The sequence below is a fragment of the Coprinopsis cinerea genome, assembly GCF_000182895.1.
Source record: "Coprinopsis cinerea okayama7#130 chromosome 3 map unlocalized cont3.3, whole genome shotgun sequence".
Taxonomy (NCBI): domain Eukaryota; kingdom Fungi; phylum Basidiomycota; class Agaricomycetes; order Agaricales; family Psathyrellaceae; genus Coprinopsis; species Coprinopsis cinerea.
Window position 1 is genome coordinate 2,259,951 of NW_003307542.1, and position 27,347 is coordinate 2,287,297.

The 27,347-nt window shown below is 52.2% G+C and overlaps 13 protein-coding genes and 1 non-coding gene across 14 annotated transcripts; 9 read left to right on the plus strand and 5 right to left on the minus strand.

The window, feature by feature from the left end:
• Positions 1–101: 101 nt before the first annotated feature.
• Positions 102–1,227, plus strand: CC1G_11553 (hypothetical protein; the record flags this gene model as incomplete). The annotated part of the gene is made up of 6 exons (XM_001830493.2): positions 102–300; positions 353–513; positions 561–640; positions 688–850; positions 907–1,156; positions 1,211–1,227. 6 exons carry the CDS (start codon positions 102–104, stop codon positions 1,225–1,227), a joined length of 870 nt encoding a protein of 289 aa, XP_001830545.2.
• A 245-nt stretch (positions 1,228–1,472) lies between these two features.
• On the plus strand, positions 1,473–4,516 carry CC1G_11554 (hypothetical protein; the record flags this gene model as incomplete). The annotated part of the gene is made up of 3 exons (XM_001830494.2): positions 1,473–1,652; positions 1,712–2,263; positions 2,315–4,516. The coding sequence occupies 3 exons, from the start codon at positions 1,473–1,475 to the stop codon at positions 4,289–4,291; spliced, it is 2,709 nt and encodes a 902-aa protein (XP_001830546.2). The 3' UTR covers positions 4,292–4,516.
• Positions 4,517–4,636: 120 nt separating this feature from the next.
• On the plus strand, positions 4,637–5,986 carry CC1G_06813 (hypothetical protein; the record flags this gene model as incomplete). The annotated part of the gene is made up of 1 exon (XM_001830495.2): positions 4,637–5,986. The coding sequence occupies one exon, from the start codon at positions 4,637–4,639 to the stop codon at positions 5,984–5,986; it is 1,350 nt and encodes a 449-aa protein (XP_001830547.2).
• Positions 5,987–6,143: 157 nt separating this feature from the next.
• On the plus strand, positions 6,144–8,274 carry CC1G_06814 (cytochrome-450 hydroxylase; the record flags this gene model as incomplete). The annotated part of the gene is made up of 9 exons (XM_001830496.2): positions 6,144–6,301; positions 6,356–6,434; positions 6,490–6,856; positions 6,914–7,059; positions 7,115–7,262; positions 7,316–7,823; positions 7,874–7,961; positions 8,016–8,125; positions 8,181–8,274. The coding sequence occupies 9 exons, from the start codon at positions 6,144–6,146 to the stop codon at positions 8,272–8,274; spliced, it is 1,698 nt and encodes a 565-aa protein (XP_001830548.2).
• A 225-nt stretch (positions 8,275–8,499) lies between these two features.
• Positions 8,500–8,585, plus strand: CC1G_20061. Its single transcript has one exon. It is a non-coding gene; the product is annotated as a tRNA-Gln (tRNA).
• A 145-nt stretch (positions 8,586–8,730) lies between these two features.
• On the minus strand, positions 8,731–9,926 carry CC1G_06815 (hypothetical protein; the record flags this gene model as incomplete). Its single annotated transcript, XM_001830497.1, has 4 exons — positions 8,731–9,025; positions 9,085–9,397; positions 9,463–9,614; positions 9,703–9,926. 4 exons carry the CDS (start codon positions 9,924–9,926, stop codon positions 8,731–8,733), a joined length of 984 nt encoding a protein of 327 aa, XP_001830549.1.
• Positions 9,927–10,399: 473 nt separating this feature from the next.
• Positions 10,400–10,775, plus strand: CC1G_06816 (hypothetical protein; the record flags this gene model as incomplete). The annotated part of the gene is made up of 2 exons (XM_001830498.2): positions 10,400–10,468; positions 10,530–10,775. The coding sequence occupies 2 exons, from the start codon at positions 10,400–10,402 to the stop codon at positions 10,773–10,775; spliced, it is 315 nt and encodes a 104-aa protein (XP_001830550.2).
• Positions 10,776–10,950: 175 nt separating this feature from the next.
• Positions 10,951–12,303, minus strand: CC1G_06817 (cysteine synthase; the record flags this gene model as incomplete). The annotated part of the gene is made up of 5 exons (XM_001830499.2): positions 12,159–12,303; positions 11,965–12,095; positions 11,798–11,912; positions 11,335–11,737; positions 10,951–11,279 (listed from the first exon to the last, which is right to left on the minus strand). The coding sequence occupies exons 1-5, from the start codon at positions 12,255–12,257 to the stop codon at positions 10,951–10,953; spliced, it is 1,077 nt and encodes a 358-aa protein (XP_001830551.1). The 5' UTR covers positions 12,258–12,303.
• A 394-nt stretch (positions 12,304–12,697) lies between these two features.
• CC1G_06818 (CPS1 protein) lies at positions 12,698–13,765 on the minus strand. Its single transcript, XM_001830500.2, has 6 exons — positions 13,699–13,765; positions 13,580–13,645; positions 13,472–13,522; positions 13,149–13,400; positions 13,004–13,079; positions 12,698–12,945 (listed from the first exon to the last, which is right to left on the minus strand). Exons 1-6 carry the CDS (start codon positions 13,724–13,726, stop codon positions 12,870–12,872), a joined length of 549 nt encoding a protein of 182 aa, XP_001830552.1. The 5' UTR covers positions 13,727–13,765; the 3' UTR covers positions 12,698–12,869.
• Positions 13,766–13,924: 159 nt separating this feature from the next.
• CC1G_06819 (leucine Rich Repeat domain-containing protein) lies at positions 13,925–16,172 on the minus strand (the record flags this gene model as incomplete). Its single annotated transcript, XM_001830501.2, has 2 exons — positions 16,156–16,172; positions 13,925–16,095 (listed from the first exon to the last, which is right to left on the minus strand). The coding sequence occupies exon 2, from the start codon at positions 16,082–16,084 to the stop codon at positions 13,925–13,927; it is 2,160 nt and encodes a 719-aa protein (XP_001830553.1). The 5' UTR covers positions 16,085–16,095; positions 16,156–16,172.
• A 164-nt stretch (positions 16,173–16,336) lies between these two features.
• CC1G_06820 (hypothetical protein) lies at positions 16,337–17,915 on the plus strand. The gene is made up of 7 exons (XM_002911651.1): positions 16,337–16,386; positions 16,439–16,535; positions 16,590–16,669; positions 16,724–17,056; positions 17,107–17,259; positions 17,312–17,620; positions 17,677–17,915. Exons 1-7 carry the CDS (start codon positions 16,342–16,344, stop codon positions 17,791–17,793), a joined length of 1,134 nt encoding a protein of 377 aa, XP_002911697.1. The 5' UTR covers positions 16,337–16,341; the 3' UTR covers positions 17,794–17,915.
• A 205-nt stretch (positions 17,916–18,120) lies between these two features.
• On the plus strand, positions 18,121–20,679 carry CC1G_06821 (phospholipase B; the record flags this gene model as incomplete). Its single annotated transcript, XM_002911652.1, has 8 exons — positions 18,121–18,595; positions 18,655–18,853; positions 18,909–19,149; positions 19,205–19,372; positions 19,431–19,744; positions 19,797–20,018; positions 20,071–20,466; positions 20,517–20,679. 8 exons carry the CDS (start codon positions 18,121–18,123, stop codon positions 20,677–20,679), a joined length of 2,178 nt encoding a protein of 725 aa, XP_002911698.1.
• An 800-nt stretch (positions 20,680–21,479) lies between these two features.
• On the minus strand, positions 21,480–22,764 carry CC1G_06822 (aldehyde reductase 1; the record flags this gene model as incomplete). The annotated part of the gene is made up of 6 exons (XM_001830504.1): positions 21,480–21,853; positions 21,905–22,013; positions 22,066–22,140; positions 22,192–22,331; positions 22,384–22,612; positions 22,666–22,764. 6 exons carry the CDS (start codon positions 22,762–22,764, stop codon positions 21,480–21,482), a joined length of 1,026 nt encoding a protein of 341 aa, XP_001830556.1.
• Positions 22,765–23,336: 572 nt separating this feature from the next.
• Positions 23,337–27,241, plus strand: CC1G_06823 (calcium-transporting ATPase; the record flags this gene model as incomplete). Its single annotated transcript, XM_001830505.2, has 11 exons — positions 23,337–23,747; positions 23,796–24,048; positions 24,098–24,179; positions 24,237–24,630; positions 24,698–24,842; positions 24,897–25,309; positions 25,361–26,075; positions 26,133–26,285; positions 26,336–26,488; positions 26,565–26,770; positions 26,936–27,241. The coding sequence occupies 11 exons, from the start codon at positions 23,337–23,339 to the stop codon at positions 27,239–27,241; spliced, it is 3,231 nt and encodes a 1,076-aa protein (XP_001830557.2).
• Positions 27,242–27,347: the final 106 nt, after the last annotated feature.

Consider the following 27,347-nt stretch of genomic DNA (forward strand, 5'->3'; position numbering starts at 1 on the left):
CTTGCTCGTTGTGTCGAACGACGAGGAAGGTGAAAGTCGTTAAGGGCGGAGGGGGTAACCGCCGCGCCGGCGCGCAAATAACAAATTCACACACTGCCAACATGTTTTCCCACTTTTGTCTCTCAATCATGGCCTTGATCACAGTATCCGGTTTTCCCTCCTCGGGCAAGTCAACTCGTTCATCCCAGCTCAAGGCTTTCCTCGACGCAAAGCTCGCTGACCCCGACTACAATGGGCCCGCCCTCACCGTCCAAATCATCAGCGACGACTCTCTCAACATCGACCGCGCAGTCTACAATGGTACGCGCTCTTCTCCGTCCAGTTGCTCGCTAAGCTCACCGTCGCAGTAAAGATTCGCGATCCGAGAAACCAGCCAGAGGTGCTATCTTCACTGCTATGCAGCGAGAGATGAGCCCGAACAAGATCCTCATCATCGACTCGCTCAACTACATCAAGGGCTTCCGCTATCAAATGTACTGTGCCGCACGAGAGGCCAAAGTCCGGGTCGCTACTGTATGTCCATGCACCTCCTAGACGCAATATGCTTATATATGTTCTAGCTCTATGTCGTCGCACCGCCTGACACTTGTCGAGAGTGGAACACCTCCCGCCAGGACGGCAAGTCATATCAGTCCGAGACGTACGCACAACCAAGAGGTCATTTGGAAAGATCTAACGGCGTTCTAGATTCGATAATCTAATTCAGAGATACGAAGAACCCTCATCCATGGTTCGGTGGGATTCACCGCTGTTCACTGTTCTCTGGGAAGACGAATCAGTGCCTGGTGAAGCCATCTGGGAAGCCATAACCAAAGGTAATATCAAGCCCCCCAACTCTGGAACACTGCATGTGCGTCTCAAATCACCGCCTTCTCGAGCCCTGCTAATTTTGGATTATGCGATCAGGTCGCAAAAGCCCCGTCCGACGCACTGCACATCCTCGAGCAGACAACGACATCCATGGTGTCCAGCGTGCTTGCTGAAGCTAGCAATGCAGGGGGCAGTGGAGGACTTGTTACAATCTCACCGTCGCAGGGAATCAAAGCCCGGGTTACGCTTCCAGCACGGAATGTAACACTCTCCGAGCTGCAGCGACTGAAGCGACAGTTTGTTACTGTGCACAAGAAAGCGATTACTCTGGGATCGACTGAGCGAGGTAGTGTTGACTGGGGAGAAGAACAAATAGCTAGCAAATTCGCATTGTATCTAGACGAGCACTTGAATTAGGATTTTGTGGTGTGGACAATAAGGGCAAATACAGCGCCTTGGCAATTCATCCGTCTTGGCACCCGCCTTGTGCCATCAGAATTCGATGCTCAGGGCCTTCTGTCAGGCTTTGACCACGACCACATCCTTCTCTCCTTCTCCTCAGCCCCACCTCACCCCCAGAACGTCGTCCAGCTCGTCGTCGCTCTCGTCGTCGAGCACCTGTCGCCTCCAGGTCGAGCGCTGAACAGCACACAAAGTCGACGATGCCCTTACCTCCAAATGGCTCCTTCTCCCTCATGGGCTACTCAAAGCCAGGGGACACCACGATATCCAAACCCAAGCGAGCAATGCTCGTTAGAATGTCAGCCTCTGCCCTCGACGCTCTGGAAGCTTCGCAGTCAAACCAACCGGCACAGATGCAATTCCAATTCGGTGACAGTCCGGTATATAGCAACCTACTCGCTCCCCACGACATCTCTCCATGCCTAACATGCATTTTTAGGGTATCTACATCGGGGGCTCCTTCTTCCCCATGATCCTTGGCCAACCCGAAAACGCACCCCACGAGATCTACCTCAGGACAACCACAACAACCAAGAAGTCCACCCCCTTCAAATTACATGCGAACGTTATCGGGAAATTCACAGTCCAACCCGAGGCGGATGCAATCGGCGAAAAGGTTCGAGAGAGGAAGAACGAGGTCGAGAATGAACGAGCTAATAGGACGACGATTCGTTTGGACGGACCTCTTCCAACCACATCCACCCAGCCATCGAAGACCAAGAAGAAATCGTTGGCCAAGGATGCCGTTGCTAACTCGACGATGTTTAGGAAGCCTACTGCACCTTCGTCGGCTTCAACCTCGACTACATCGTCTACTTCCAACACCCCCAAAGCGACAGAACCGCCTCCAAAACCCGATGCTGATTTACGGCGGAGGGTAATTCACTATCTAGCGCTACAAGACCGTACAGAGAACGAAGTCGTTAAAGCAACTGGAGGCGCGAGTTGTCCGGAACGTACAAGGCTAACAATCCTGCAAGCCTTGAGCGACGTACGGCCCCCTATTATCTTGTCCCGGTATACTCTAACGGTCTAAATCTAGGTTGGAGAAGTTTCGAACAAAAAGTCGAACACCTACCGCCTCAAACTCAAGGCTTGGACAGAGATCAGGCCATATGCTGACTGGCTCAAGTGGTCAGAATCAGTCAGGGCAAGGACGGCTGCAACGGCTCGCTCCAAGCTCAAGGAGCTCAAGATCCCCGAAAGCGATCCCGTCTGGGACAACTTTGTGCCTAGTAAACCTCCTTCGCCGCCTGAACCTCCTGCGAAGAAGCCTGTCGTGTCAAGGAAGGCGGAGGGGGATGCTGTGGAGGCGCCACCTTTGAAGCGCCCGACAACTTCAGGTGACTCCTCCAGGGAGAAGGAAAGGGATAGAGAGAGGGTGGAGAGGGAGAAAGCAAGGGAACGAGAGAGGGTAGAGCGTGAAAAGGAGAGGGAACGGGAGAAGGAGAAGGAGAAGGCGGGGAGAGAAAGGGAGCGTGAACGAGAAAGGGCAGAAAGACAGAAAGAAAGGGAAAGAGAACGAGCAGAGAGGGAAAGAGAACGAGAGAGGGATAAAGAGAAAGAGAGGGCTGCCAAAGCCTCCAAATCCGATGCTGCAAGAGCCGATGACCGTCAACGTGCCTCGTCCTCGAGGGATCCAGCTACCCGACCACCCATCCCTTCCTCGGCCATTAACCGGAAGCAACCAGGATCAGGGACTCGTGTCCGAGCACCCAGCGAAATGTCCGCAACCTCTAGTCGAATTGGCAGAGACGCGCCCGCCGTATCCCAGTCCTCCACGGCAACTACTGGTGCTTCAAGCTCCAAGCAAGCCTCGAGGCCTCCCCAACGGCCCAAGCCACGCGGCGATGAAAGCGCCGTCGAATCCGATCTCGAGAGGAAACCGAAGCAACGAGTACCAGCTGACCGGGATGTGGTGGCTCGCGCTAAGCGTGAGAGGGAGGATGGAGAATACTCGGATTCCTCTGTTTCTCTAAGCCTGAAACGGAAGAGTTCCAAGATGGACAGAGAGTCTGACAGAGAGTCTGTTCGATCTCGGTTGTCCCCTGTTCCCACCAAAAGGCGCAGGACTGATCAAGCATCGAGCTCCTTGAAGTCAAAGGTAGAGGAGAGTGACAGGGAGCATCTACGATTACCACCGCGACCGAGTGAGGCGACAGTCCAACAGGCGTCCTCAACATCTCGCACCAAATCGCTCAAACGTGAACGCGAACCCTCTCCCTTACCTTCATGGGATCGATACCGGCCGTCTTCACCGCTACCTAAACGTCCCAACACGGGCGCCCCGTCGGACCGGGATCGCGACCGTGACGCCAGAGCCTCCAAGAGCAGCGGATTGCATACCAGCACAACGGCCTTAACCAATGGAGCCTCCAAGAGTAGTAGATCAGGCAGCAGCAAACTGCGTCGCAGATCGCCTATATACACGTCCTCAGATGACGACGACGACCTCCCGCGTCCCAGCGCGAACGCCGCTAGCAGTTCCAAATCCCGGGCTCAACAGCCTCCTTCCTCGCATCCCAAATCCACCAATCCTCCCTCCTCCTCCGTGCCTCCACCGCTACCCGCATCCATCAACGCTCCTGCCACATCCGACCACGCACGCTCGGTTCCATCCTCCCGCGTTTCCACTTACAATTCCAAACACCACCGCGGTCCTCTCCCCACGGATCGCAAGGCCCTAAATGCGCTTTATCGCGCCCGTTTCCCAGTTCACATCGGGCAATACCACCAACTCACGATGCAGCACGCGAAACTGAACGACCTCCTCCAGCGCCGCGGGTCGAAGGGGTCCAGATCCGGTACCGACGAGGAGGATTCAGATCCCAGCCTAATGTCACCCGACGAGGTAGAAAAGTTGATGAAAGAATACAACCAGGAGAGGAATGAGCTTGAAAGCATACGACGGGCGTATTTAAAGAAGGGGTTGAATGGTGCAGGACCTAACGGAGTCGGCGTTGGACCCCCTAGAGCAACGTCGGATGTGACCAGTGGGACCGGTGGGTCGTCAGACTGAACTCGTTTCTGTTCTCCATTTCTTCAAATCCCAGCCTCGTCTTCCTGGTGATCCTTAACATATCCTCGAGACCATTCAGTGCGGACAATTATCTTCTGTTCTTTTTTATATCCTTTCGGCGCATGATCTCAAAACCTCACTGCTTCCATTTATATATTGTATCAAAGGCATTGTCACGACATACATTTAGTTTCATGAATCCAAAAAGGGTGTTTTTTGGAGAAACGCCATGTCAGCCTCAGCGGAGTGGTAGTTGCTCTGTCTTCCGCTCGTGAATGCAGTCAGCCCCGAGGGGGTAATTATTGACTTGTGACAAGATATGGTTTTTTCCTCCCCTTCCCCGCCATGCCCCCACCATTGACTGAGGTAGTTCACCGCTCTCCGCTCTACCATTTGCCCCACGACGATTGCATCCCGAAATTAAGCGCCGGTCGCCTATATGGCTGCGACCCTGTCCTCCGGATTCAGGAAAGGCGGGACATGGGCCCAACCGCGCGGCCTCCTCCCCACTCATTCCTCGATGATCCAGCCCTGATCGTCGCTCTCATCTTAACGGGCGTGATGCTCCTCCTAGGGTTTAGTGCGACAGTGTGCTCTGGGCGCCTCTGGAAGCGCACGCCCTCGACAGCGAAGAAGTCATTGCCATTGAACATGAGCAGCAGGTCCTTTGCCTCAACATCAGCTCCTCACAATCACGATGGTGTACGACGCTACTACCTGAAACCGATAGACCTTTCTCCCTTTTCCAGCGACATACCCTCCGTCAAGGTAGGCCACGTTGCTCCAGGCGAAGTTGAATTCGATCACTCTCGGCCAATCTCCCTGCACCACAATGCCAACGCCACCAGCAGTCGCGGGACGACGCTTTCCCTTCCAAGACCTCGAACCTGGAATCATTCGTGGATCCCATCCCCTCTACATGGCGACCCAACTGCCTCGTCTGTAGGATTATTCTCCGTTCCCGAAGTAGATGAAGAGCTGGAATCGGGGGAGTCAGCTTCAGAAAGTCCTATCATCACTATGGACATCGCGATGGCGGGTCTCCACCGCCATAGCATCAAAGACACAACCTGGCCAGCGACTGCAGACGGACTCGTACAGCAATCTCCGGATAGCCTAGGCTCGACGGAGAAAACGGAGACAGAGCCAGGGATATTCGATACCGTCAATGCTGCAGACTCGGAGACCTCATTGACGTCCTTCGAAGGGTCACCGGAGGAAGAGAGTGAAGAAGAGGACGTGATTTCAGGTGACACAGAGGAGGTGGAGGTTGAGGTATTCGAGGTCAAGAGGGGCCACACGCAAAGTCTCGAGCTGGCCAAAGGAGTCCTAGTCGTCCTACCCGCCGATTCTTCCTCGAGCGAAGACCTCCACAAGCGCCCAATATCCATTCCCCCTGAGAAGAACATCATAGTCGCTGATAAAAACATGCAAAGGTCAAAAACCCTTCCCAACTTCCAAGTTCGGCGACCTACCTTTCTGCCTACTTTCATGTCCAAACCCCAAATCCCGGCACTGATCGTGACGCAACCCAGCACACTCAGCCTCTTCACAGTTGGATCAAGCGCAAGCGACACTTCTGTCGACCTCGGTAAATTTCCTTTGCCACCGCTTCACCTCGAACCGACTGTATTCTGGCAAAAGTTGGAGGAAGAAATCAACCACAGCTTGAGCGCCAAGAAACCGCGCACATAATTAGCAGGCGTGGGAACGGAACTATAATTAGATCGCGGCGTGTTATTGTTAACAGAGACTCGTTGATGGACGGTCCTAGTTCTCTTTCGCGAACAATAAACATGTGTCCCCCCATTTAAATCTATCTGCTTCATCTTCATCCTCTGCCACGACCACCATGAATCCAATTCTGCTGTCAGGGCTCGCAGCAGCCAGCACAGTGCTGACATGGGTCGTGTACAGGGTCGTTATTGAACCCAGATTCAACCCGTTGTTGAAGCTGGCTGGTCCCCCAAGTCCTGGCCTCTTTGGGACCAACTTGGCACCAGTACTGAGGTGTGCACAAAATCGTATTCTCATTCGGATTGCATACTGAATCTTTGTAACAAGCCCAACCGTATCGCCCCGTCTACACGAGGTCTACGCGGAGAACTATGGCCGGTCGATGCGGATACGCGGTGTTGGACCGGTATGTCTACCTGTCGAAAACAACCCCAAGTCTATAACTCACAATCTTTCAACAGTGGGACGAACGTCTACTCACCCTCGACCCCGTCTCCGTAGCCTACGTCCTCAAAAACTCCACCATCTACGAGAAACCATGGCAATCTCGCGCTCTCATCACAAGCCTCATCGGGTGTGGCATGCTCGCTGCTGAAGGACAAGTCCACAAACGCCAAAGACGTGTCGGCACACCGGCTTTCTCAATTCAGAACCTTCGTGGCATCGTTCCTCTGGTATTCAAGAAGGGAACAGAACTGAAAGACAAATGGATGGAGATGATCGAAACGACGGGAGAGGTTAGAGGCTCAGATGAAAAGGAGAAGAGCATGGTCGTGGATGTGTGTCACTGGGTCAGTCGAGCGACGTTCGATGTTATTGGTGTAGCTGGTGCGTTCCCCATTCCCAGGTTTCAGACCAAGACGCATTGTTGATGAGATGGTCCAGGCTTCGACTACCAGTTCAATGCCATCCAAAACGAGTCCAACGAGCTTTTCAATGCCTATAAAGAAATGTTCGAAATCGCCATTTCCCAAGGCGACGGGATCATCACCCTCATTTCAATTTACGCACCATGGATTCACAAAATCTTCGTTCGTAATTTCTTTTGGACCACATACTTTAACGCGAATAACGTTCTCTATGTAGCCAAACCAGGTGTCTAGAACAGTAGAACGATGTCAGGAGGTTATTCGACGCGTAGCTGGCCAAATCATTCAAGAAAAGAAGCGCAAAATCGCAGAAGGCGAAGCATCCGGAAAACCCTACCAAGGCCGTGACCTGCTCAGCTTACTTTGTACGCCTCTTTCCCCTTCCCAATCTCCCATCAAATCTAACCTTATACCTTAGTGAAATCCAACGTCGCCGTCGACCTCCCTGAAGACCAACGCATCTCCGACGAAGACATCCTGAACAATGTCAACACCTTCATGTTCGCAGGCTCAGACACCTCCTCCCTCACTCTCACTTGGACGCTCTGGCTCCTCGCAAATAACCCTGAGATCCAAGACCGCCTCCGTGCGGAACTCCTCGCCGCTATCCCTGATACCGAGCTAACCGCGGACATCTCTTCTCTCAACGAAGACGAAATCCAAACCCTCTACGGGATCATAGCAGAGCTTCCGCTACTTAACAACGTCACTAGAGAGAGCATTCGGTTGATCCCTCCAGTACATTCCTCGATTAGGGTGGCCACTCAGGACGACGAGATTCCAACCAGATATCCCGTCAAGTTGGCAGACGGAACAATTGACACGAAGCAGAGCGTAAAGATTGCCAAGGGGAGCTTCGTTCATGTCGCCGTGGAGGGATTCAACTTGGACAAAGAGTTCTGGGGAGCTGATGCTTGGGACTTCAAGTAAGTCTATACCCCCTACGAGCTTCTTCCAATATTTACCTGGGTGGCAGTCCGGATCGCTGGGACGACCAACCAGAAACGGCTCGACAGTTGCCTGGATTATACAACAACACGCTCACTTTCTCAGCTGGACCTCGTGTATGCTTCCTCCCCTTCTTCCCTCCTACCAACACTCACGCTGTAGCTCTTCAGTCCTGCATCGGAATGCGCTTCTCGATGATAGAAATTAAGACATTCCTCTACATCCTGGTCACCCGATTCGTCTTCAAGCCCACCAAAGACAAGATCATCAAGTCCAACGTGTATGTTCTCTTTACAATCTCTCACCCATGTTCCCGCTGACTTCCTCGCCTGCAGAGTCCTAACGAGACCATACATCTCTGGCAAATACCGCGAAGGAAGCCAGTTACCCTTGATTGTGACCCCTTACATTCCCAGTGCTGAGCACTAAACCCAGCGTCGCTGCATCTCAGCTCCATCCTCGCTTTCGTTTTCATTTGATCGAGCTACTTTGTATTTTATTGTCGAAACATGTATTTGCAGTAATCCCAGTTTTTCAACATGTCGACGTCGTCTCAACCAATGCTTTTTGAAATTAACAGACGCACAAACGCAAGCTCGTAGCTCGACGCCCCCTACCAGTGCGATAAGCAACACCTTAACTCTTGACCTTCAAGGCGCTATAGTGTAGTGGTTATCACTCGGGATTCTGATGTCTACGTTTGATTTCCCGAAACCCAGGTTCGAACCCTGGTAGCGCCTGAAGCGTGTCTCTTGCCCGCGTTCTTTTTTAGTTCCTCCCTCAATATCAAGAGCGTAATGAAAACCCACGCTCACAAGAGTTTTCGCTCACTCATTGCCCCGCGTTTGCAACTGGAAGACATGTATATTTGTCAAGCAGAGTCTACTATGAAGCATCTGTCTTCCGTTTCTTCTTTTTACTAGGTTTGGATGTGTCACTTTTTGACGTCTCCTTAGCAGCTGCAGCTGCTTTTCGTTTGAGAAGGCGCATGGTGTCCTCCTCCTCGCTGCCAGACTCGTCGTCCTCATCGTCGTCAGGCGGCTCATCCGCGTCGTCTTCTTCCCCTGACGTCTTGGTTTTCGTCGCGGTGTTGGTCGATTGATAGGGTTTATGCGCAGGAGAAAATGGGTCGTCTTGGATAGATCCCACCAGCGAAAGCATCTCGTTCGCCACCGTTAGCCTGCAGAAGAAGATATTGTAAACACTCCTCCACCGCGAACAAATTGGTTAGAGGCGCACCCAATCACGGTAAATTCAACCTTCTTATCAGTTCCTCCTAACCGTTCACCTGTCGTGCGGTGTACCCATTTACCCGTACTTGCTTCTTCGGTTTTCACTGGCTGCTCCTCGCCTTCCTTCACACCTTCAGTTTCTCCTTCGGCTTGACCTTCCTCGTCAGCAGCATCCGCCCCAAACTCTGGGTCATTCTCGGCAGGGCCGTACTCAAACTCCCATTCGTCGGAGGGGATATGATGTCTTGGTATTGATACGTTAAAAGTTCGGTGGACGAGGAGGGATATGTGGTCAGGCGAGGATAGAATTATCCTTCCCTCTTTCAATTCCAAGAGGCGATAGTTAGTTTTGAGATAGCACACTCGATAGGCCACGAGGACTCACTCATTTTAGAACCAATCTTTGGGTTCCAGACAGTAGCATCGAACCTGATGTTGCAAACAAGGAAGGGACAATCGTCCTTTATCCTCGCTGTGGGCGTTGTGAACGTCAGATTTGAGTGGGCAATGACCACGCCCTCCAACGATGGAACATATCTGCGCAAAACCAATATCCAAAGGCTCGTTAGCAAACCATCTCCGCAATGCGTCGATGACCATAAAGATAGCCCATGCCCGAGCTCACCTCATGATCAGCGAGTCCAGCATCTCCTCCACACCGGCCTGGGGATTCTTTGCAAACACAGGAGGGACCGAAATCGACAAAGTAGCAGAGACGACCTGGAAATCTGAATCCTTCCCTTTCCCCTTCTTCGCGTCCCCGCCTGCACTCTTCTTCTGCTTCTTGCTGGGCTGTGTCGACTGCCCATCTGTGGGTCGCTTTTTTCTTGAAGGACTTGAATGAGCCATTTGTTTTCCAGATAAATAGAGATTAGCGCTTGGTTTCGTTCCAATTTTTTCAAAGTCAATTCGCGCATCACGTGTCTGAAATTTCGAATTCGGAAAAGTCGCCGCTGGATCGGACGCTGGCGTCTTCCACCGCTTTCGTCTCCTTCGACTCCCTTCTCCGGCGTTTGTACAATGGTCAGTCCATTTGATTCTACAACTCAGCTTAATCTAAACATTCACAATGTAGGCCTCACCGAAAATCATCGTCAACATTCTGCTCTCGACGAGCAAGGCGCTCGGAAGGGCATTCTACGAAGCCGGAAGACAGGCCGCCAAAAGTCTGCAATGCATCTCTCAATTGAATAACACAAGCTGACTGGATATCAACGCTCATAGATGTAAAGTCGTCACCACAGGCAGTGGCAGGGGACGCAGCGGGCGTCAGCAACGCTACTTCAGGGTCAATAACAGACCAGCTCACCCGCCAGCACCGTATGACGCTCGACGAGGCTCAGCTCATCCTCAACGTCAAAAAGGATGCAACACTAGAGCAGGTTCTCAAGGTGCGTTACTCCTATATTCTCCAAGGGAGCCTATGCCTAAATCACCCCAATTCGCGTTCAGAACTACGAGCATCTCTTCAAAGCCAACTCTCCACCCGCAAAGGCAGAAAAACCAGCAAAGCCGGCAGCAAAAGGCGCAGCGTCCATCCCAACACATTCGCATTACCTCCAATCAAAAGTCGTCAGAGCAAAGGAACGGTGGGAGGCAGAACTCAAGGCGTCAGATGGTCAACCTTCACCTGCTCCCGAAGCCCAAGCACCTCCACCTCCACCCTCATCCAACGCTCCTCCACCCCCTTCAAGCTAAATTGTATGATCATGACGGCGAGGTGTTGTTGGCGTAGACTTAGAGCCTGCTATAGCTATCTATACTTACATTGCATTAATTCGATGACCCAGCTCAATACTACCTGGATTAATCCTAGCAACCTATTCTCCATGCGACGACGGTATACAAATACAAGCAGGTTGAATAAATTAATCTACTCCAAGACAGAATACTTTTTGAGGTGTTCAGGGATAGCACCAGACAATCCCTTGGCCTCTAGCCACTTCTTCGAGAACAGTCGGCTCTGGTATCGGTAGGCTCCATCGGCAAGGATGGTAACAACGCTGGAGCCCTTGCCGAGCTTCTGCGCGAGCTCATAGGCAGCGACAACGTTGAGTGCAGTGCTTGCGCCGAGATAGAGACCCTCGGTCTCAAGGAGCTCGTAAAGCATAGCGATGGATTTCTCATCCGGCACAGTGAAAGCACCGTCCACTTGCTTCACAAAGGTGCCCAAGTTGTCCGTGATACGACCCTGGCCAATACCTACAATACCGCCGCCGTCAGTAGCATCCCACCCGTCGAAGCGAATTCGACTTACCCTCGGTAATAGAGCTCCCAGACCTCTCTGTCAACTTGCCCCCGCTATTCACATAGCTGGTCAACACACTTCCTGGAGGATCCGCAATCCAAACCTGCGTCTTCCCCCCACTCTTCTCCTTCAAGTACCTCCCAACACCCGCCAAAGTACCACCCGTACCTGTGGCACAAATGAACCCATCCACCTTGCCCCCGGTCTGTTCCCAAATCTCTGGTCCAGTAGTATCATAATGCGCCTGGGCATTAGCGACGTTGTCGAATTGGTTGGTCCAGACGGCGTTGGGTAACGATTCGGCATATTCTTTGGCTTGGTGATTGTAGTTTTTGGGGTTTTCGTAGGCTACGGCGGGGACGGGGCGGACGTCTGCACCGAGCATACGAAGGAGGTCGATCTTTTCCTGACTCTATACCGTTCAAGCAGTGAGAGGACTACCCTTACATCGCGGAAAGACGGAGGAACATACCTGGGTGTTAGGCATGTAGATAACGCACTTGTATCCCTTCGCTCGGCAGACATGAGCGAGACCAATACCAGTGTTACCAGCGGTGCCCTCAACGACTGTGCCACCAGGCTTCAACCTAAAATCCCAATCTCAGTATCCACTCTTCTCCCGACACAATGCTCACTCACAATCCGAGCTTTTCAGCATTGTTGATGAGCCCAAGGGCAGCACGGTCCTTGACACTTCCACCGGGGTTTTGGAACTCGGCCTTGCCATAAATCTTGGAACCAATGCGTTCCGAGAGGCCTTTCAAGTAAATCTAAGGCAGCCAGGAGTATCAGCAACGCTCCTCGCTGTATCGGACATCTAGCCGAAAGCTCACCAGAGGGGTGTTGCCAATAGCACCATCAAAGCCATTCACAGGCGCATTGGTAACAAAGCCCCGTCTCGCAGCGGAGCGCAAGCTGGAAGAGAATATCATCGTCGTCGAGGTTGTGGTAGAGGTTCAAAGTCAAGAAACAAAAGAGGGGGCGGCGCCATTTTGTTCTCCCGAACATCCTGTCGTAAACAAGTCGCGAGGCAAGGATGTTGTTGGATCACTCAATGAGCACGACATCCGTTCAACCTCCGAAACCAACTACCGCGCCCAGTCGGCCTTAGCCAAGAAACTTTCTTGATCGTCTATTAAAACCACTAGTCCTATACCGATACGACGCTGTAAAAGCTGAACTGGAGGCGGAGACACGAACGAAGCAACTATTATTCCAGGAGCTGGCTGGGGTAAAGGGAATAGGCATGTTGGATGATGAGGCGGTGGTGGGAGTCCAAGTGCAATTCATACGTGCAGGTTCGTTCAAATGGCCATGAGTAATGATATATAGAAGGGAGAGACAGAGGCGCAAACGAAAAGACGAGACAAAAGGGGGTATTCAATAAAGAGATATACAAGAGAAGGAAAGAAAGAAAAGAAGAGAAGAAGGCTATGGGAATCCAGAGCAGAAGACGGGCGGGACAGGAAGAAAAACATGTGCGTCGGCGTCGTGAAATAGAGAACGGACAGACAGGAGGTGGCGGATCAAGGTCATAACGCCGTTTACTGTTGTCGCTTCTTCACATTCTGAGAGAGCCATTGCAGGCCTTCAAACAGACCCTCACCGGTTGTTGCACAACTGTTTGCGTGGAACGGTCAATGCCACTCCAGTGAACGCCATGGGTGATATCACGTACCTTGGGTGAACATACCACGAGCGATCCCTCATTCGGTGTAGTCCCAGCTTCTCCGTAACCTCCGCAGGCGACATTGCTTAAAAGGGGAAAGTCACACCAACAGTCAGTTGAACGAACGAGGCAGCATAGGGGACACACTACACACCTCCAGGCAAGTCCTGCTTGTTCGCAAACACGAGTAGCAGACAATCCTTCATTTCTCGGTCGCTCAATATACGATGCAGCTCTTGCTTGGCTTCGTCAATTCGTTCCCTATCCTGACTGTCGACAACGAAGACAAGACCCTGCGTGCCGGTGTAATAGTGTCGCCAGAGGGGTCGAATCTTGTCCTGCCCACCAACGTCCCAGACGTTGAATTTCACGTTCTTATACGTCACAGTTTCCACGTTGAAGCCGACTGGAGGGTAGCAGGAATAGTTGGCCACATCAGAGGGTTGTGTGCGTATGACCCGGAAATTCTTGTCATACCTGTCGGGATCGTTGTCACGGACTGGTTCAACTTGAGTTTATAAAGGATTGCTGGCATTTGAAAGTGAGCGTTGTAGGACAGAACTAGCCAGTTTAAACACGACATACTCGTCTTTCCAGCAGCGTCCAACCCCAGCATCAATAGCCTCATCTCCTTGTTCCCGAATATCTTCCCTGTGTCTGCATCAGCGGGAAGCTGCGGTGGACGTCGACGGCGGTGGGCTCACCCATTGCCTTTGAGAGGTTTGCGCCCATTGTGATTAGCCTAAAAGTCGAAGGAATAGAAAAAAGTGGAGGGGCAAGTCAGAGTTTAACGAGCGACGTGAACTTGACGAAACCCAACAACACCCTCTCGCGCGAGAACGCTCCTCAATTATTTTCCCCATTTACTTAAAATAATTCAAAAAACATGAGTTAAACGCATGATAACTACACTAAGTCACGTGGATATTACTACGTCTTGATCTCGCTTTGGCTAAACACTTTGAGCCATCCGTCCCCCATGTCCTGCTTCAGAGCCTCTATTCGCCGTCGGTACTCGTCCACACTGTCCTTCCTATGCGTTTCGTCCTCTCCCTCCTCACCAGCAGGCCCTTCGTACATAGACGCGCTCTGTCTCGCCCGCCTCATCGCCGACTTCGGACTCAGGGTGGCGGACCGTGATGGCGGGGACCCTGCTGAGAACGGCGTCGGCGCCGTAACAAACCTCTCCTCTTGCCGCGGCGGGCTTGTCGGCGCAAATTCAGTCTGGTACCGACTGTGTCGCGTCCGGCGCGCGGGCTGTCCCGGCTGAGATGGGGAAGTCTCGGGCGAGGTAGGTGCAGGCGGTTGAGGCACGGCCTCTGCGAACGCTGCTTTGGTCGCCTTGCGTCCCTTCTTACTCTTCATTGAGCGACCCTCCGGCGACTCTTCTGAACGTGACTTGGAGTGTGTCGGGGTGTTGCCCCCTGACCCTTCTCCTGCAAGGTCGACAATACGCTTCTGATGACGTCGTTTAGGTTTAGGGGCAGCGATGGGGGCAAGGTGGGGAGAGGCATTCGAGGATGGTGGTGTCGGGAGAGGTTGAGGGGAAGCAGTACGGTCGGTCGGTGGCGGTTTCCCAATAGGAACCACGGGTGGTGAATGAGCAATGATATTGCTTTGGGGTATAGCAGCGGCCTGCCGGCCTGCAGGCGCGCTCATATTCCGCTTCTCGTAAAATCCAGGTAAAGATCCATCGAGCGAGATGGTCTTGCCCTCCTTCCAGAAAAGGTTGAAACAAGCCACTCTGTAGTCTTCTTCATACTCGCAGAATGGGTTGCCTTCCACCCAGACCTGGGAAATGTTGGGTAAAGTGGCCAACCGGCCAACCTCCTCGCTCTCCTCGATGAGGTTGCCGCGAAGATCGACGCGTTCGAGGGCGCGTAGGCGCTCCAGACCGCAAAGCGATTCCAGTCGGTTATGCGAAAGGTTAAGGGAAAGAATGGAACCTAGATTAAGGTATATTCCGAGCACGGAGTCGATCATATTGTCGGATAGATTCAGCGAAATCAGATTGAATAGCGTTCCAAGGCCAGGGGGCACAGATACGAGGAGATTTGAAGAAAGGTCCAGGTGGGTCACTGATGTGAGATAGGCTAGTGGTTCGGGTGGGATGAAAGTGAGGGCATTGTCCGCCAGGGACAAGTACTTGAGGAAGGCCCACTTTAACGAGCCGAGGGTCGGTGGTGGAGAGGGAGAGGTGGTATGAGACGATACAGACTCCTCGGCACTTTCCCCTGCAGAGTCCTCTATCACTGCATCTGGGAGAGGGGTTGATCCCACTTCGGCTTTCCCGTACCGCTTTGGAAGTCTTCGACGGCGGCTCCGGGACTGGCTCCCCTCTCTTCGAGCCTGATCATCGACGACAGCTCCAATGAAGATATCAGAGATATCCTCTAGGCCGCTTTTCTTGATGACTAGGCTCCGTAACGACTCTGCTAGTCGATCCCAGCCCAACAGCGTCCTCGGGTCGACGTCGATGCAATTGAGTGTTTGGATGTTCTTGAACGCGTCCAGGGGCAATGCATTCTGGCCTGGTGGGTCGGCAAGGAGTTCTGCAATGGCATGTTTGGTGGGGGCATGGATAGTGAGTGCCGGAAGCTTTGTGAAGCTGCTGTAGATGTACTTGAGGTCCTGGTCGATGGAAGGCGGCTCCGCTCTCCCCCACAAAGCGGCTCCGAGTGAGAGTTTGGAGACAGCCGAAAGGGACGAACGTATAGACGCCAGCGACAGCGTGTCTGACTTGTCGGGGCCGGTAAAGAGATTGACATAGCTCATCGGTCGTGAAGGGTTATCGATATGAACGTCCAGGGTCCCAACGTCGTACCCCAACGCTTCGAGGCGCATGAGGACGTAGAACAAGTGGTGGGTGTCGGTTGAAAGGATGGTGGGCTTGGGCGCGGCACCGTTGGATGCGTCCCAGCCAATCCATGACAGAGGATTCAGGTATGAGGTGAGATCCGTGGATATATTCGCAGTGGTGGTTTGAGCTCGTCGCCGCCGGGAGATACCTGCCTCGGCCAGACCCTTCTCGTTGTCGCGAATGAAGGCGGCCAGACGACGCAGGTAATCGTCTCCCTTCTCTGGCTCCATGGATATGGTCCCTAGTCAAGACGCAACCTGTGAGCACCGGCTAGAGAAACGAGGCTTTAAATGCCAGGGACCTTACGATTGCAATGCGGTCAACGGCAAGGAACTAGTCCCCAAACAGGGGCCACAAGGCGGCACCATTATGGACTTAGCAGATCGCTGATTACTTAATATCCACGAAATGATTGGTTTCGCGATTACGCGTCTGAGCTCTCCTTAATTGGCGGCCGCGCTTCTCTCTTTGTACAACCGCGACGACAATGGTCAAGATTACAGTCAAGACGACCCAACAGAAGGTCCATCATGTAGGAACTGGATCTCTCTAGTGTCCTAATCAGTCCTGACAACGTTGGCCAGGTCGAAGTCGAGCTGACTGACACCATCGGCACCGTGAAGCAGAAGATCTCGGATGAGCACGGTCACCCAGTCGCTGCACAAAAGATCATCTACTCTGGTGAGTAGCCTCTATGGTCTACAAGAGAGATTCTGAGAATATACTCGTTGCAAGGCAAGATTCTGCCCGATGACAAGACTATTGAATCATGTGCACTCAAGGAGAAGGATTTCTTCGTCCTGATGGTGTCCAAGGTATTGCGCATTCTCCAAGGCGATAGTATACAACAGAGCTAAGAAATTACATAGCCCAAGGCTACCCCTGCTGCCTCAACGAGTACCACGCCTGCACCGGCCACCCCTGCACCTGCTGCCGCCGCACCTGCCACAGCTCCAACGCCCGCTGCCGCCCCAGCTCCCGCTCCATCACCCGCTGCTCCAGCTCCAGCTGCTGCACCGTCAGAAGCGACTACCGCTGCCCCTGCACAGGAAGGCTTTGGAACTGGATCCTTCCTCTCCGGAGCTGCATATCAAAATGCTGTTCAAAACCTCGTCGAGATGGGTTTCCCTCAAGAGCAAGTCGTCCGTGCAATGAGGGCAAGCTTCAACAATCCTGACCGAGCTGTCGATTACTTGATGAATGTAAGATTGTCTCTCCTATGAATAAACCCCCACCTAATCTATTTCTGTAGGGAATTCCTGCACATCTCGAAGCAGAGGCTGCAGGCCCGGCTGCCCCTGCTCCTGCTGCCGGTGGTGCTCCTGCTGCTGCTGCTGCCCCTGCTGCTCAAGCTCCTGCCCCTGCCCCTGCTGCTCCCGCAAACCAGCCTCAGAACCTCTTCCAGGTTTGTCATCCACTTTGCGTCCATCATTCGCTTGATCTGATATACCCTCTAGCTTGCGCAACAGCAGCAGCAAGGTGGTGGAGGCGCCGGGGCTGGAGGACCAACTCTTCCTGGTGGGCTCAACATCGAGACCCTACGAAACAACCCACAAATCGCTGCGATCCGACAAGCTATGGCTCAGAATCCACAAGCAGCACAGGCTCTCATTCAACAGCTTGCACAACAGAACCCTCAGATTGCACAGATTATCGGTTCCGACCCTGATCTGTTGACTAACCTCTTCCTCCCTGGTGAAGGAGACATCCCCCCTGGCGCCACCGTCGTCAACATTACACCAGAGGAGAACGCAGCTATCGAAAGGGTAAGGGTGATTTTGTATATCTTTCTGGCTCCATCTCTGATAGACTGTCATTGCAGTTACAAGGCCTTGGGTTCCCCCGGGAAGTGGTCATCCAGGCGTACTTTGCGTGCGACAAGAATGAGGAGCTCGCAGCCAATTACCTGTTCGAGCACGGCTTTGACGACGACGACTAATTAGCTAGCGGTGACGGTGATACCTGATTGTATTTTTGTATCTGTTTTTATGCGCGAACGAATTGTAGCCTTAAGTATTATTGGGAATGGACTTCTGGATTCTCCGTCCTCCGTCCTCTGCCTGTGCAACTGGTGTGATCAAATCAAACAGGCTTTCATTGCCTCCCGGACACAGCTTTTCAAGTGGGAACAGTGAGGTTGACTTGCAACATGGCAACAACGCGGTAGCGCTTCTGGAAACTGCTGCGGTGTTATCGAGGGCGACATCTATAACAATAGAGTACGGCTTGACAGATACCCACCATTTCCCTCGGTTCCAGTTGAATTATGCTGGTGCTGGGTGTCCTACCACCAACTCTCCTGGGCTACACTCTCCTGTACCTCACTCGCCTATGCAACGGGCAGGTAATTCCTGTTCTGAACCAACAGTCTCCGACAGATTACGCGCCCATAGCCAATGTCGACTGCCCCGACATTTCCACCAACCCACTGGTCCGCCAATTCCCCCCAGAGAATCAAACACTTCACCCAGCCGAAGTTGAATATGTCGAAACACGGGCGTCCACCGTCCTCCCAGGCGCTTGGGCTGATTGGCTCGGGGATGGATCAGCGCTTGGATACGACTTGACCGCATTCGAGGGCAACTTTCCGAAAGTAGGGATTGCCATCCCGGGTGGCGGCCTGAGGGCTGCACAGTACGGTGCCGCCTGTCTGAATGCACTCGACGCCAGGAACAATTCTGCAAAGGCTGCAGGGACGGGTGGTCTCTTGCAGGTCGCTTCGTACATGACTGGTTTATCAGGTGTGTGTCCTCCCCATCGACCACATGGCGACTTCTCAGCGTTGTGTGCACGACTGTAGGTGGAAGTTGGATAACAGCCTCCTTGTTTTTCAATGACTGGCCCACCCTCAATGACCTCGTTTTCGGGCATAACGGTCTCAACGGATGGAGACTCGACACTCCTCTCGTAACACCCGATGGATCAAACATCCTCTCCAAAGCCAACCAATGGTACTTTGGTAGTATCCTTTGGAGCGTAATGGCTAAAGCGAAATTCGTGTGAGTCTCTCCGGCCTCACAGCAGCAGAATTACGATTTGACGCTCCATTTACAGCGATACCAGTTTGACAGATCCATGGTCCCGAATGATTTCCTACCACTTCTTGAATCAAACGACCCGTGATAACATCTTTAGCAACGAAACAGCCCACGGTGCAGGCCAGCTCTGGTCCAAAGTCCCAGAGCTCGACTCTTACAAAGAATTCCGTGCTCCATTCCCAATGATCGTAGCAAACGCTCGTCCAGTTGGGTCAAATGCGACAACTATTCTGTCATTGGATGCTACAGTCTACGAGGTTTGTACTCGTCCTCGAGACATCCATCCAAACTCTCGATCTGATCGTAATACAGATCACACCCCTCGAGTTGGCATCCTACGACCCAGGTCTATCAGCGGGGATGAACCTGACCTACGCGGGCACGCATCTCAACAATGGTCGCCCAGAAAACGGCTCGGCGTGCATGGTGGGTTTTGACCAAGTAGGGTTCGTGATGGGAACCAGTGCAAGCCTGTTCAATGTACGTCCTTTCATAATCTCCTCCATTCCAATTCTAACAACATAGATAAACCACACAGCAACTCTTTGACTTTGCCCGCAATACCATTAACGGATTCTCCGAATCCGACGAAGGGGGGTTACTATATGTTCTTGGGCGCCAACTCCGTGCCGTGCGAACACGTGCAGATGATGTTGCCAACTGGCCGAGTCCTTTCCAGGGCCTGAGGGAGGACACATTCCAGGACAGTGACGCGAACTGGCTAGAACTTATCGACGGGTCTTCTAACCAAGAAAATGTACCTTACGGTCCACTGTTCGTCAAAGCACGCGGGTTGGATGTGATCGTCACTGCAGAAGGAAGTGCGGACATTCCTGGTCTCAACTGGCCAAAGTACGTCCAGTCTGCTCTTCCTTTCGCCCTTCAGGACACTGATGATGCACAGTGGAAGTAGTTTGATCACAACGAAGCAACGACAAGAAACCATCCTTCGTCTCACCCATCAGGCGTTCCCTCCTATCCCCAAGACGCCCCAAGAATTCATCGAAACAGGTGTAAACGCCCGACCTACGTTCTTTGGTTGCGACCCGTCGACGCCATCCGATTATCCGCTCGTTATTTACCTCCCCAACGCGCCCCCTGTCAATGGCGATGACCCGCATTCCAAGTATGTCACTTCTCCCTGTTTCAACATTTCCAACCTCTCATCGGTCATACAGCACAGCAACCTTCCAACTATCATACACGCTGAAGCATACCCGTCTAATGTTCGACCAAATCCACACCAACCTCATTTCAGGATTCAAACCCGATACAAACGACGCGGATCCAGACTGGGGCATTTGCCTCCAATGCGCTGCTATCGACAGAGCGCGGTTCAAAGTCTCACCTACTGTCGAGCGCTCAGAGAAATGCACGGAATGTTTCCAGAGGTACTGTTATGACCCACAGAACCCGCCTAGCAAATCCCAGCTACCGAATCGCAAGTTGGAATTTGTCGATCCAGATCCCCAAGGTTTCGATCGACTGGGTGGATTCTTCCATAGGAATCGGTTCGCTCTTATTGGAGGGTTGATTGGGCTTATCGTGTTTATCGCCGGTTTGATTGTTGGACTGTAAGTACCCTCACCGCCCTCGGGGGAACGCAACTAAGTTTGTGCAATAGGTTATGGTGGAAGAAGAATCGCGATCGTAAGAGGGATTACCAGCGTGTACTGGCGTTGCACCAGGACGACGATGACCCGTTGTTCCAGCACGGACATTATTCTTCCTACGAGATGCACCAAAAGTATGCATCAGACACTAGTTATGACCCACCAAAGCCGTGATGTAGTACATAGCACATTTCAATAGACTCATTCAGGGAGAATGCAAGCAAATAAATTCATTTGGTAGTAAAAGGGGTTGGATTACTATGAAAGGAATGTACATAGGGTTAGGGTTAGGAGAGCGAAAGGGCCAAAAAAAAAGAGCCTGCCCAGCCAGAGTGGCCGAAGCAGGACCGGAAAATATTTGGAAGGTGCATAGGGGGATACCCTATACAAGTGACCAATTCTCCCTGAGGACAAGGTCGCCGTGCAATGGGGAGCCTCAGCCACCCGTAGCCCCAAGTACGTGAAGGGGAGTACGCCTTCAAGGTAAGTATGCAGAAAAAATAAGGATTTTCGACCCATTTTATATCTTTTCCTTGCTGTTTGGCCAACAAATATCCACAAGCATATGCAAGCAGATTTACTTGGTCCGTGCGAGGGTCCTCGCACGGGCCATATGGTGGGGCTTGTGCATGCTTGGTGCTCTGGTGAACTGTAAAACCACTTTGATGCTTGTTTGATGCGATGGCGCCCAAGGTAAGTAGTTCCGAAGGGGATGAGGATTTCACCAAGCCCGACGTAGCCAAAAAGACATCGATCTTACTGTCAGCTTACGTAGGCTACTGCCTTATATTTTGGTGCTTAGTAGGGAATTGTGCACAGGAGGAACCACGAAAAGCACTACTGTGCTGACCTTCGGCTGGATGCACAAGACGGGACACATCACTGATCCGAATCTATCCGAATGGCAATGTTCTGCGGACCGTCGGCGGCCGGGACTATTTGTATGTGCTTACTTACACCTCCGGCCCGAAATTCTACCCAATTACAACCTGGTGCTTGGCCACCTTCTCTTCTTCCTCGTCGAACAGGTTAATCGACCAGATAGGCTTGTGCGAGACGATTGGGGCGTTGAACCTGGCAACAACATCAGTATTTCCTTCTGGAACTGACGACTCGACTTGCCTTGTACGGTTGGTCTTGCCGAGTTCGGTGATCTTCTCATAGTCTTCCTTGGACAATTCAACTTGCTGGAAATTCGACTTGATACGGGATTCCTGGACACTCTTTGGAATGACAGAGTAACCTCTGTACGCGCCCCAGGCTACCAACACCTGTGCTGTCGTCGCTCCGAGCTTCTCTGCGATCTCTTTAACCACTGGGTTCTCGGTCAACTGCTGCTTGCCAATCACTGGATCCCTGCGGTCACTGACTGCTTACGCTGCTTGGGTTGTGGACTTACAGTTGTTGCCCAAGGGACTGTAGGCCGTGATGTGGATGCCCTTCTCTTTGCAGTAGGCAACCAAATCATCCTGCGGCAAGAGGGGGTGCGCCTCGACTTGGTTCACAGCCTGTCTCAACCTATTCAGAATATATCAATGCGAACCAGCTGTAGATACGTACAGGAACGACACCGGTCGCCTCAATGATACCCTCGAGGTGCGCGATGGTGAAGTTGGAGACACCGACATTGCGGGCCTATCTTATGGTTTGGTTACCATACCTTTCCGGCACCTCTGGACAACGTACCTTGGTCTTGGGAAGTTGGATCATGGCCTTCCATGTGTCGACGAGGCTAGTGGTACCATCGATTTCGACATAATCAGGGTTCTTGGGATCGAGAGGGAATAACCCTCTTCCAGGTGGGAAGGCGACTGGCCAGTGAATGACTGCAGCAAAAGGGTCAACGACGTCCGAAACCCCCTCCCGTGGGTTACTCACGATAGAGATCTAAATAATCGAGACCTAGCTGCTCAAGCGTCTCATCCAATGCCTTCTCGACCAACTCGGGCCGGTGAGAGTCATTCCAAAGTTTGCTCGTAATGAACAGCTCTTCTCGCTTCACGACCGAGGGAATGACCTTTTTCAGTGCTCGTCCGACTTCATCCTGATTCTCGTACACCCTCGCAAGATCGAGGTGGCGATAGCCATTCCTTACAGCGATCTCAACCTGGCCTCTGTTAACGATAGGACCCGCGCAGTGTGGGATATGATTGGACGCACAGCGTTCTCGACTTCATGGGGCTTGGAGAGCCAGGTACCCAGACCGATTTGTGGGACGGGGGTGCCATCGGCAAGATGGACGACTTTTCCAAAAGACATCTTCAAGAACTGGGAAGGTTGAAAAACGTTTAGCGACCCCTCAGCAGAAGTAGCCCGTTATATGGCGCCCATTTCTCCGACGGACCGCTACGCGCCGTACGCGATGGGTTCGCTCACGATTTGGCACTTAGGCACATGTACACTAGTTTAGAAGAATCTATGGACAAGCTTCTTACACTTGTATAGTTTGTGTATCGTCGGAGAAACGATTGGTATTGAAACCGGGGGCTGTGGTTGATGCAGATGGAACCTGTGTTGTTTACAAACAGCCATCAGACCAAACACCCTACGTGTTGCAGCGCGGGGCAACGTCTGTTTCCTCTAGATCCCAACTCTCATACCCCCGGCGCTATCCACGACAGTCTCATCGACGCCGGCGACGACGACGCGCGCAACATCTGGGCGCTGTACCCTCTGCATCCCGTGTATGCACCCAAGAATACCCTCGATACCTGGGCAGGTCTCATTTACCACTTAATTAACTCCAAAATCGAATACCGATGTCTGCAATGAACGGTTTATCTGGCACGGGCAGAAAAAGAAACACAGGAAACGCACCTTTGACGAACTCAATGGCTTCATCCAGCTCTGCAACTTTCTACAGACACGCCCAACGGTCCGCTCAGCGCGATGGTCACTTTCACATACCACGTAGTCCTTCGCCCCCAGCTTCTGCTTACTTTCCGTTACTCTCGGCGGACGTCAGTAACAGGCTAAGGCCAACCCCCAATGCAGAGCAGCATTTTGCATACAGTACCCAGTTGCGAAGGCATCAATCCGAGGCGGCGGCGGCGCTTGCTTCACCTGCTGTGTTCGCTGCGACCGTGAACGCCGAGGCAACGACTCTTTGGACTCGGATTATGAATTGGGTCACTGGGAAGGAAACACACGACTACCTACCTGTCCACGAGGAAGCTCCCGAACCACAAAAGGAGGATCGGCGGGATACACCTTCTGCACACTTTGCGCATCTCACTGTCGAGGTCTGTTTATCTGTTGCTGTCTCAGTCCACCCACTCATCCATTCACAGGAAACGGTCTCACACTTCCGCACATCTGGTACGGAAGGCTTGACGAACGCAGAAGTTGACGCTTTACGCGAAGAGCACGGATACAACGAGTTCTCAGTCCAGACGCCCGAACCCCTCCTCCTCAAGTTTGCTAAAACGATTTATGAGAGCCCTCTCATCCTTCTGCTGTGTGGTAGTGCTATCGTCAGTGCCATTATGGGAAATGTAGACGATGCAGTCAGTATCACCGTGGCCGTATTTATCGTGTTGCTTGGTGCGTCTCATCAACCATGCCTATCCCTTCACCTCTCACACCTTCGCAGTCGGATTCATTCAAGAACACCGCTCGGAAAAGAGTCTTGAAGCGCTCAATAAACTTGTTCCCCATCACACTCACGTCGTTCGGTTAGTTGTGCCCGGTCATTCAGTCTGATCCCGACTTCTTACACCTCGATGCCTCAGAGCAGGCCAAACCATCCACGTCCTCGCCAACGAACTTGTACCCGGCGACCTCGTCAAGTTTGCGACTGGTGATCGTGTCCCTGCTGATATTCGCATCATCGAATCTGTGGATTTGGAAATCGACGAAAGTAGCTTGACTGGTGAAACCGAAGCTCGCAGGAAGACAGCCGAGAAGTGTCGGTTCGAGCATGGTGTTGAAGTCGGTGGCCAGCCTGTCGCGCTCGCCGATAGGAACTGTATGGCGTACATGGGCACTCTCGTTCGGAATGGTAGTATGCTTCATTCTCCCCCGTCCGTGCTGCTAACGAGCAGTGAAACAGGTCGCGGATCCGGTATTGTCATTGCAACCGGGACTGAAACGGAATTTGGTATCATTTTTTCAATGATGCAAGATGTAAGCCAGAGATGGGTTATGTTTGATGTGAAGTATACATTCGTTGATGCGATGCGTCTATTCATAGGTCGAGGAGAAGAGGACACCGCTGCAATTGAACATGGACGAACTGGCGAAGAAGTTGTCCATGGTCTCGTTCGGAATCATTGGCGTCATCTGCCTTCTTGGTGTCTTGCAACAGCGACCATGGCTTGAGATGTTTACCATCGGAGGTCAGTCGTTGAGATTCCAATCCCTTTCTCCATTAGCCTGAACGCTATTTTTAGTGTCTCTTGCTGTCGCCGCAATTCCAGAAGGGCTTCCTATCGTCACGACTGTTACTTTGGCTTTGGGTGTGCTCCGAATGGCTAAACGCAAGGCAATTGTCAAGAAGCTCCATTCGGTCGAATCTCTTGGATCAGTCTCCGTTATTTGCTCAGACAAAACCGGCACCTTGACTAAGAACGAAATGACGGTTACCGAGGCATATGCTGTGGACGAAACAATCTTCCTCGATCCCTCATCGACCGCTCCGTATAACGGCTCTGTTTCTCCTGCCATCAAGCGGGCAATGGATATCGGCGCGATTTGCAACAATGCCAGTTTGGAAAGAAACGAAGATGGAAACTTTGTTGGACAATCGACGGATGTAGCGCTTCTCAACGTACTCGATTCTTTCGGTATGCCTGATCGTCGTGGAGTAAGTGAATGCGAGTGAACTAAAGATCCGATACTAACCGCCCATCTTCAGACCTTCAGACGAACCGCTGAGAAGCCCTTCAGCTCCGAGCATAAGTACATGGCGGTCACCGGATACCACGAAGACGGAACAATGATCATCAATGGCGCTCCCCGCGAGATGTACTACATCAAGGGATCGATAGAAGCCATCCTCGAGCGATGCAAGTTCTACTATGTCAGTGAAGAGTCGACACCTGCTCTGGACGCTCACACCCGCAACGTTATCATGACCCGCGCGACCTCATCTGCTTCTCGGGGCCTGAGGGTACTAGCTATGGCTTATGGTTACGGGGCCTCGGATTCATCAACAGCTTCATCCCGGGCGGTTTCACGATCAGGCTCACCAAACCCATCCAACCTGGAACGAACGAATCTTGTCTTCGTAGGCTTCCAGGCCATGCTGGACCCTCCCAGGAAGGGTGTCGCAGACTCTATTGGCCTTTTGCAGTCTGGTGGTGTGCAGGTTATCATGATCACTGGTGACGCAGAGCCTACTGCTCTCTCCATCGCCCAACAACTGGGATTGCGTGTCGGAAGGACGGGTGGTGCATTGTCGAATACGCATTGCTTGACTGGGAAGGCTATCGATCAATTGACGAAGCAGCAGTTGAAGGAGCGGGTTGGTAGTGTCAGCGTATTTGCCCGAACCACACCCAAGCACAAGATGGCTATTGTGGAGGCTTTCCAATCCCGAGGAGCTGTAGTTGCTATGACTGGTGACGGGGGTAAGGAGTGATTTCGGAACCTGGCAAGTGAGGCGTTGTGCTGATGGCGTTCCTTAGTGAATGACGCACCTGCGTTGAAAATGGCTGATATCGGCATTTCGATGGGCAAGAGCGGAACTGACGTCGCAAAGGAAGCTGCGGACATGATTCTTGTGGATGATAACTTTAGCACTATCCTCCCTGCTGTTGAAGAAGGTGGAGTCACTTTCTGTTTGATACCCTCCTCGACGGAATCTAATGCTCTATTCCTCTCCTTCCAGGGAAATCTATATTCCACAATATTCAAAATTTCTTGTCCTTCCAGCTGAGTACCGCGGCCGCGGCCTTGACGCTCATCACCCTGAGCACAATGCTTGGCCTGAGCAATCCCCTCAACGCAATGCAGATCTTGTTCATCAACATTCTCATGGATGGTGCGTTTTTTTTCCGTCGCTGCAATCACTTCTCCTGTCTCGTCGGGCATTCAACTAACCTGCTTCTGTCGATCAGGTCCTCCAAGTCAGAGTTTGGGTGTTGATCCAGTTGATCCCGAAGTAATGAGGCGTCCTCCTCGCAAGAAGAACGCGTCTATAATCACACGGCGTCTTCTCCTGCGCGTCCTATTCTCAGCGTCTATGATTGTTATTGGAACGCTATTTGTGTACATCTTTGCCCTGTCAGATGATTCACACATGTCGCGACGGGAACAGACTATGGTGAGTTACCCGAACTCTTTTCCTGGAACTCGCCCACCTTTGGGTTACTTCTACCCTCCTCTACCCCTGCGGATGCAGTTAACGCGGGGTTCCTCCGCTGGCCCGCTCCCATCTCCTTGCTTTCTCCATCCTGTGTGCTACAAACGCTAACTCCACTTTGATCAGACCTTTACCTGCTTCGTATTCCTAGACCTCGTGTCTGCAGTCCAAAACCGCGGGCTCGGATGTGGCCTCTTCCAAAACAAAATGTTGATAATCACGGTATCGACTTCATTCCTGGTGCAGCTTGGGTTGGTCTACGTGCCATTTATGCAGCACATTTTCCATACTGCGGCACTTTCGTTCACAGACCTGTCTGTATTGCTAGGCCTGGCTGGTACTAGCGCCGTTTTGCACGAATGTAGACGCTTCTACGAGAGGAAGGTTAATGCTGACGAAACATATGCTCAAGTTATGGAAGAGCTTGCATGATCTCTTGGACGACGTCGCTGTTGTACAGACTATATCTATCATAGTTACAGTAATTATTATATCGGGCTGGTGGCAATAGATACATTTGCAATCTATCAAACGAGGT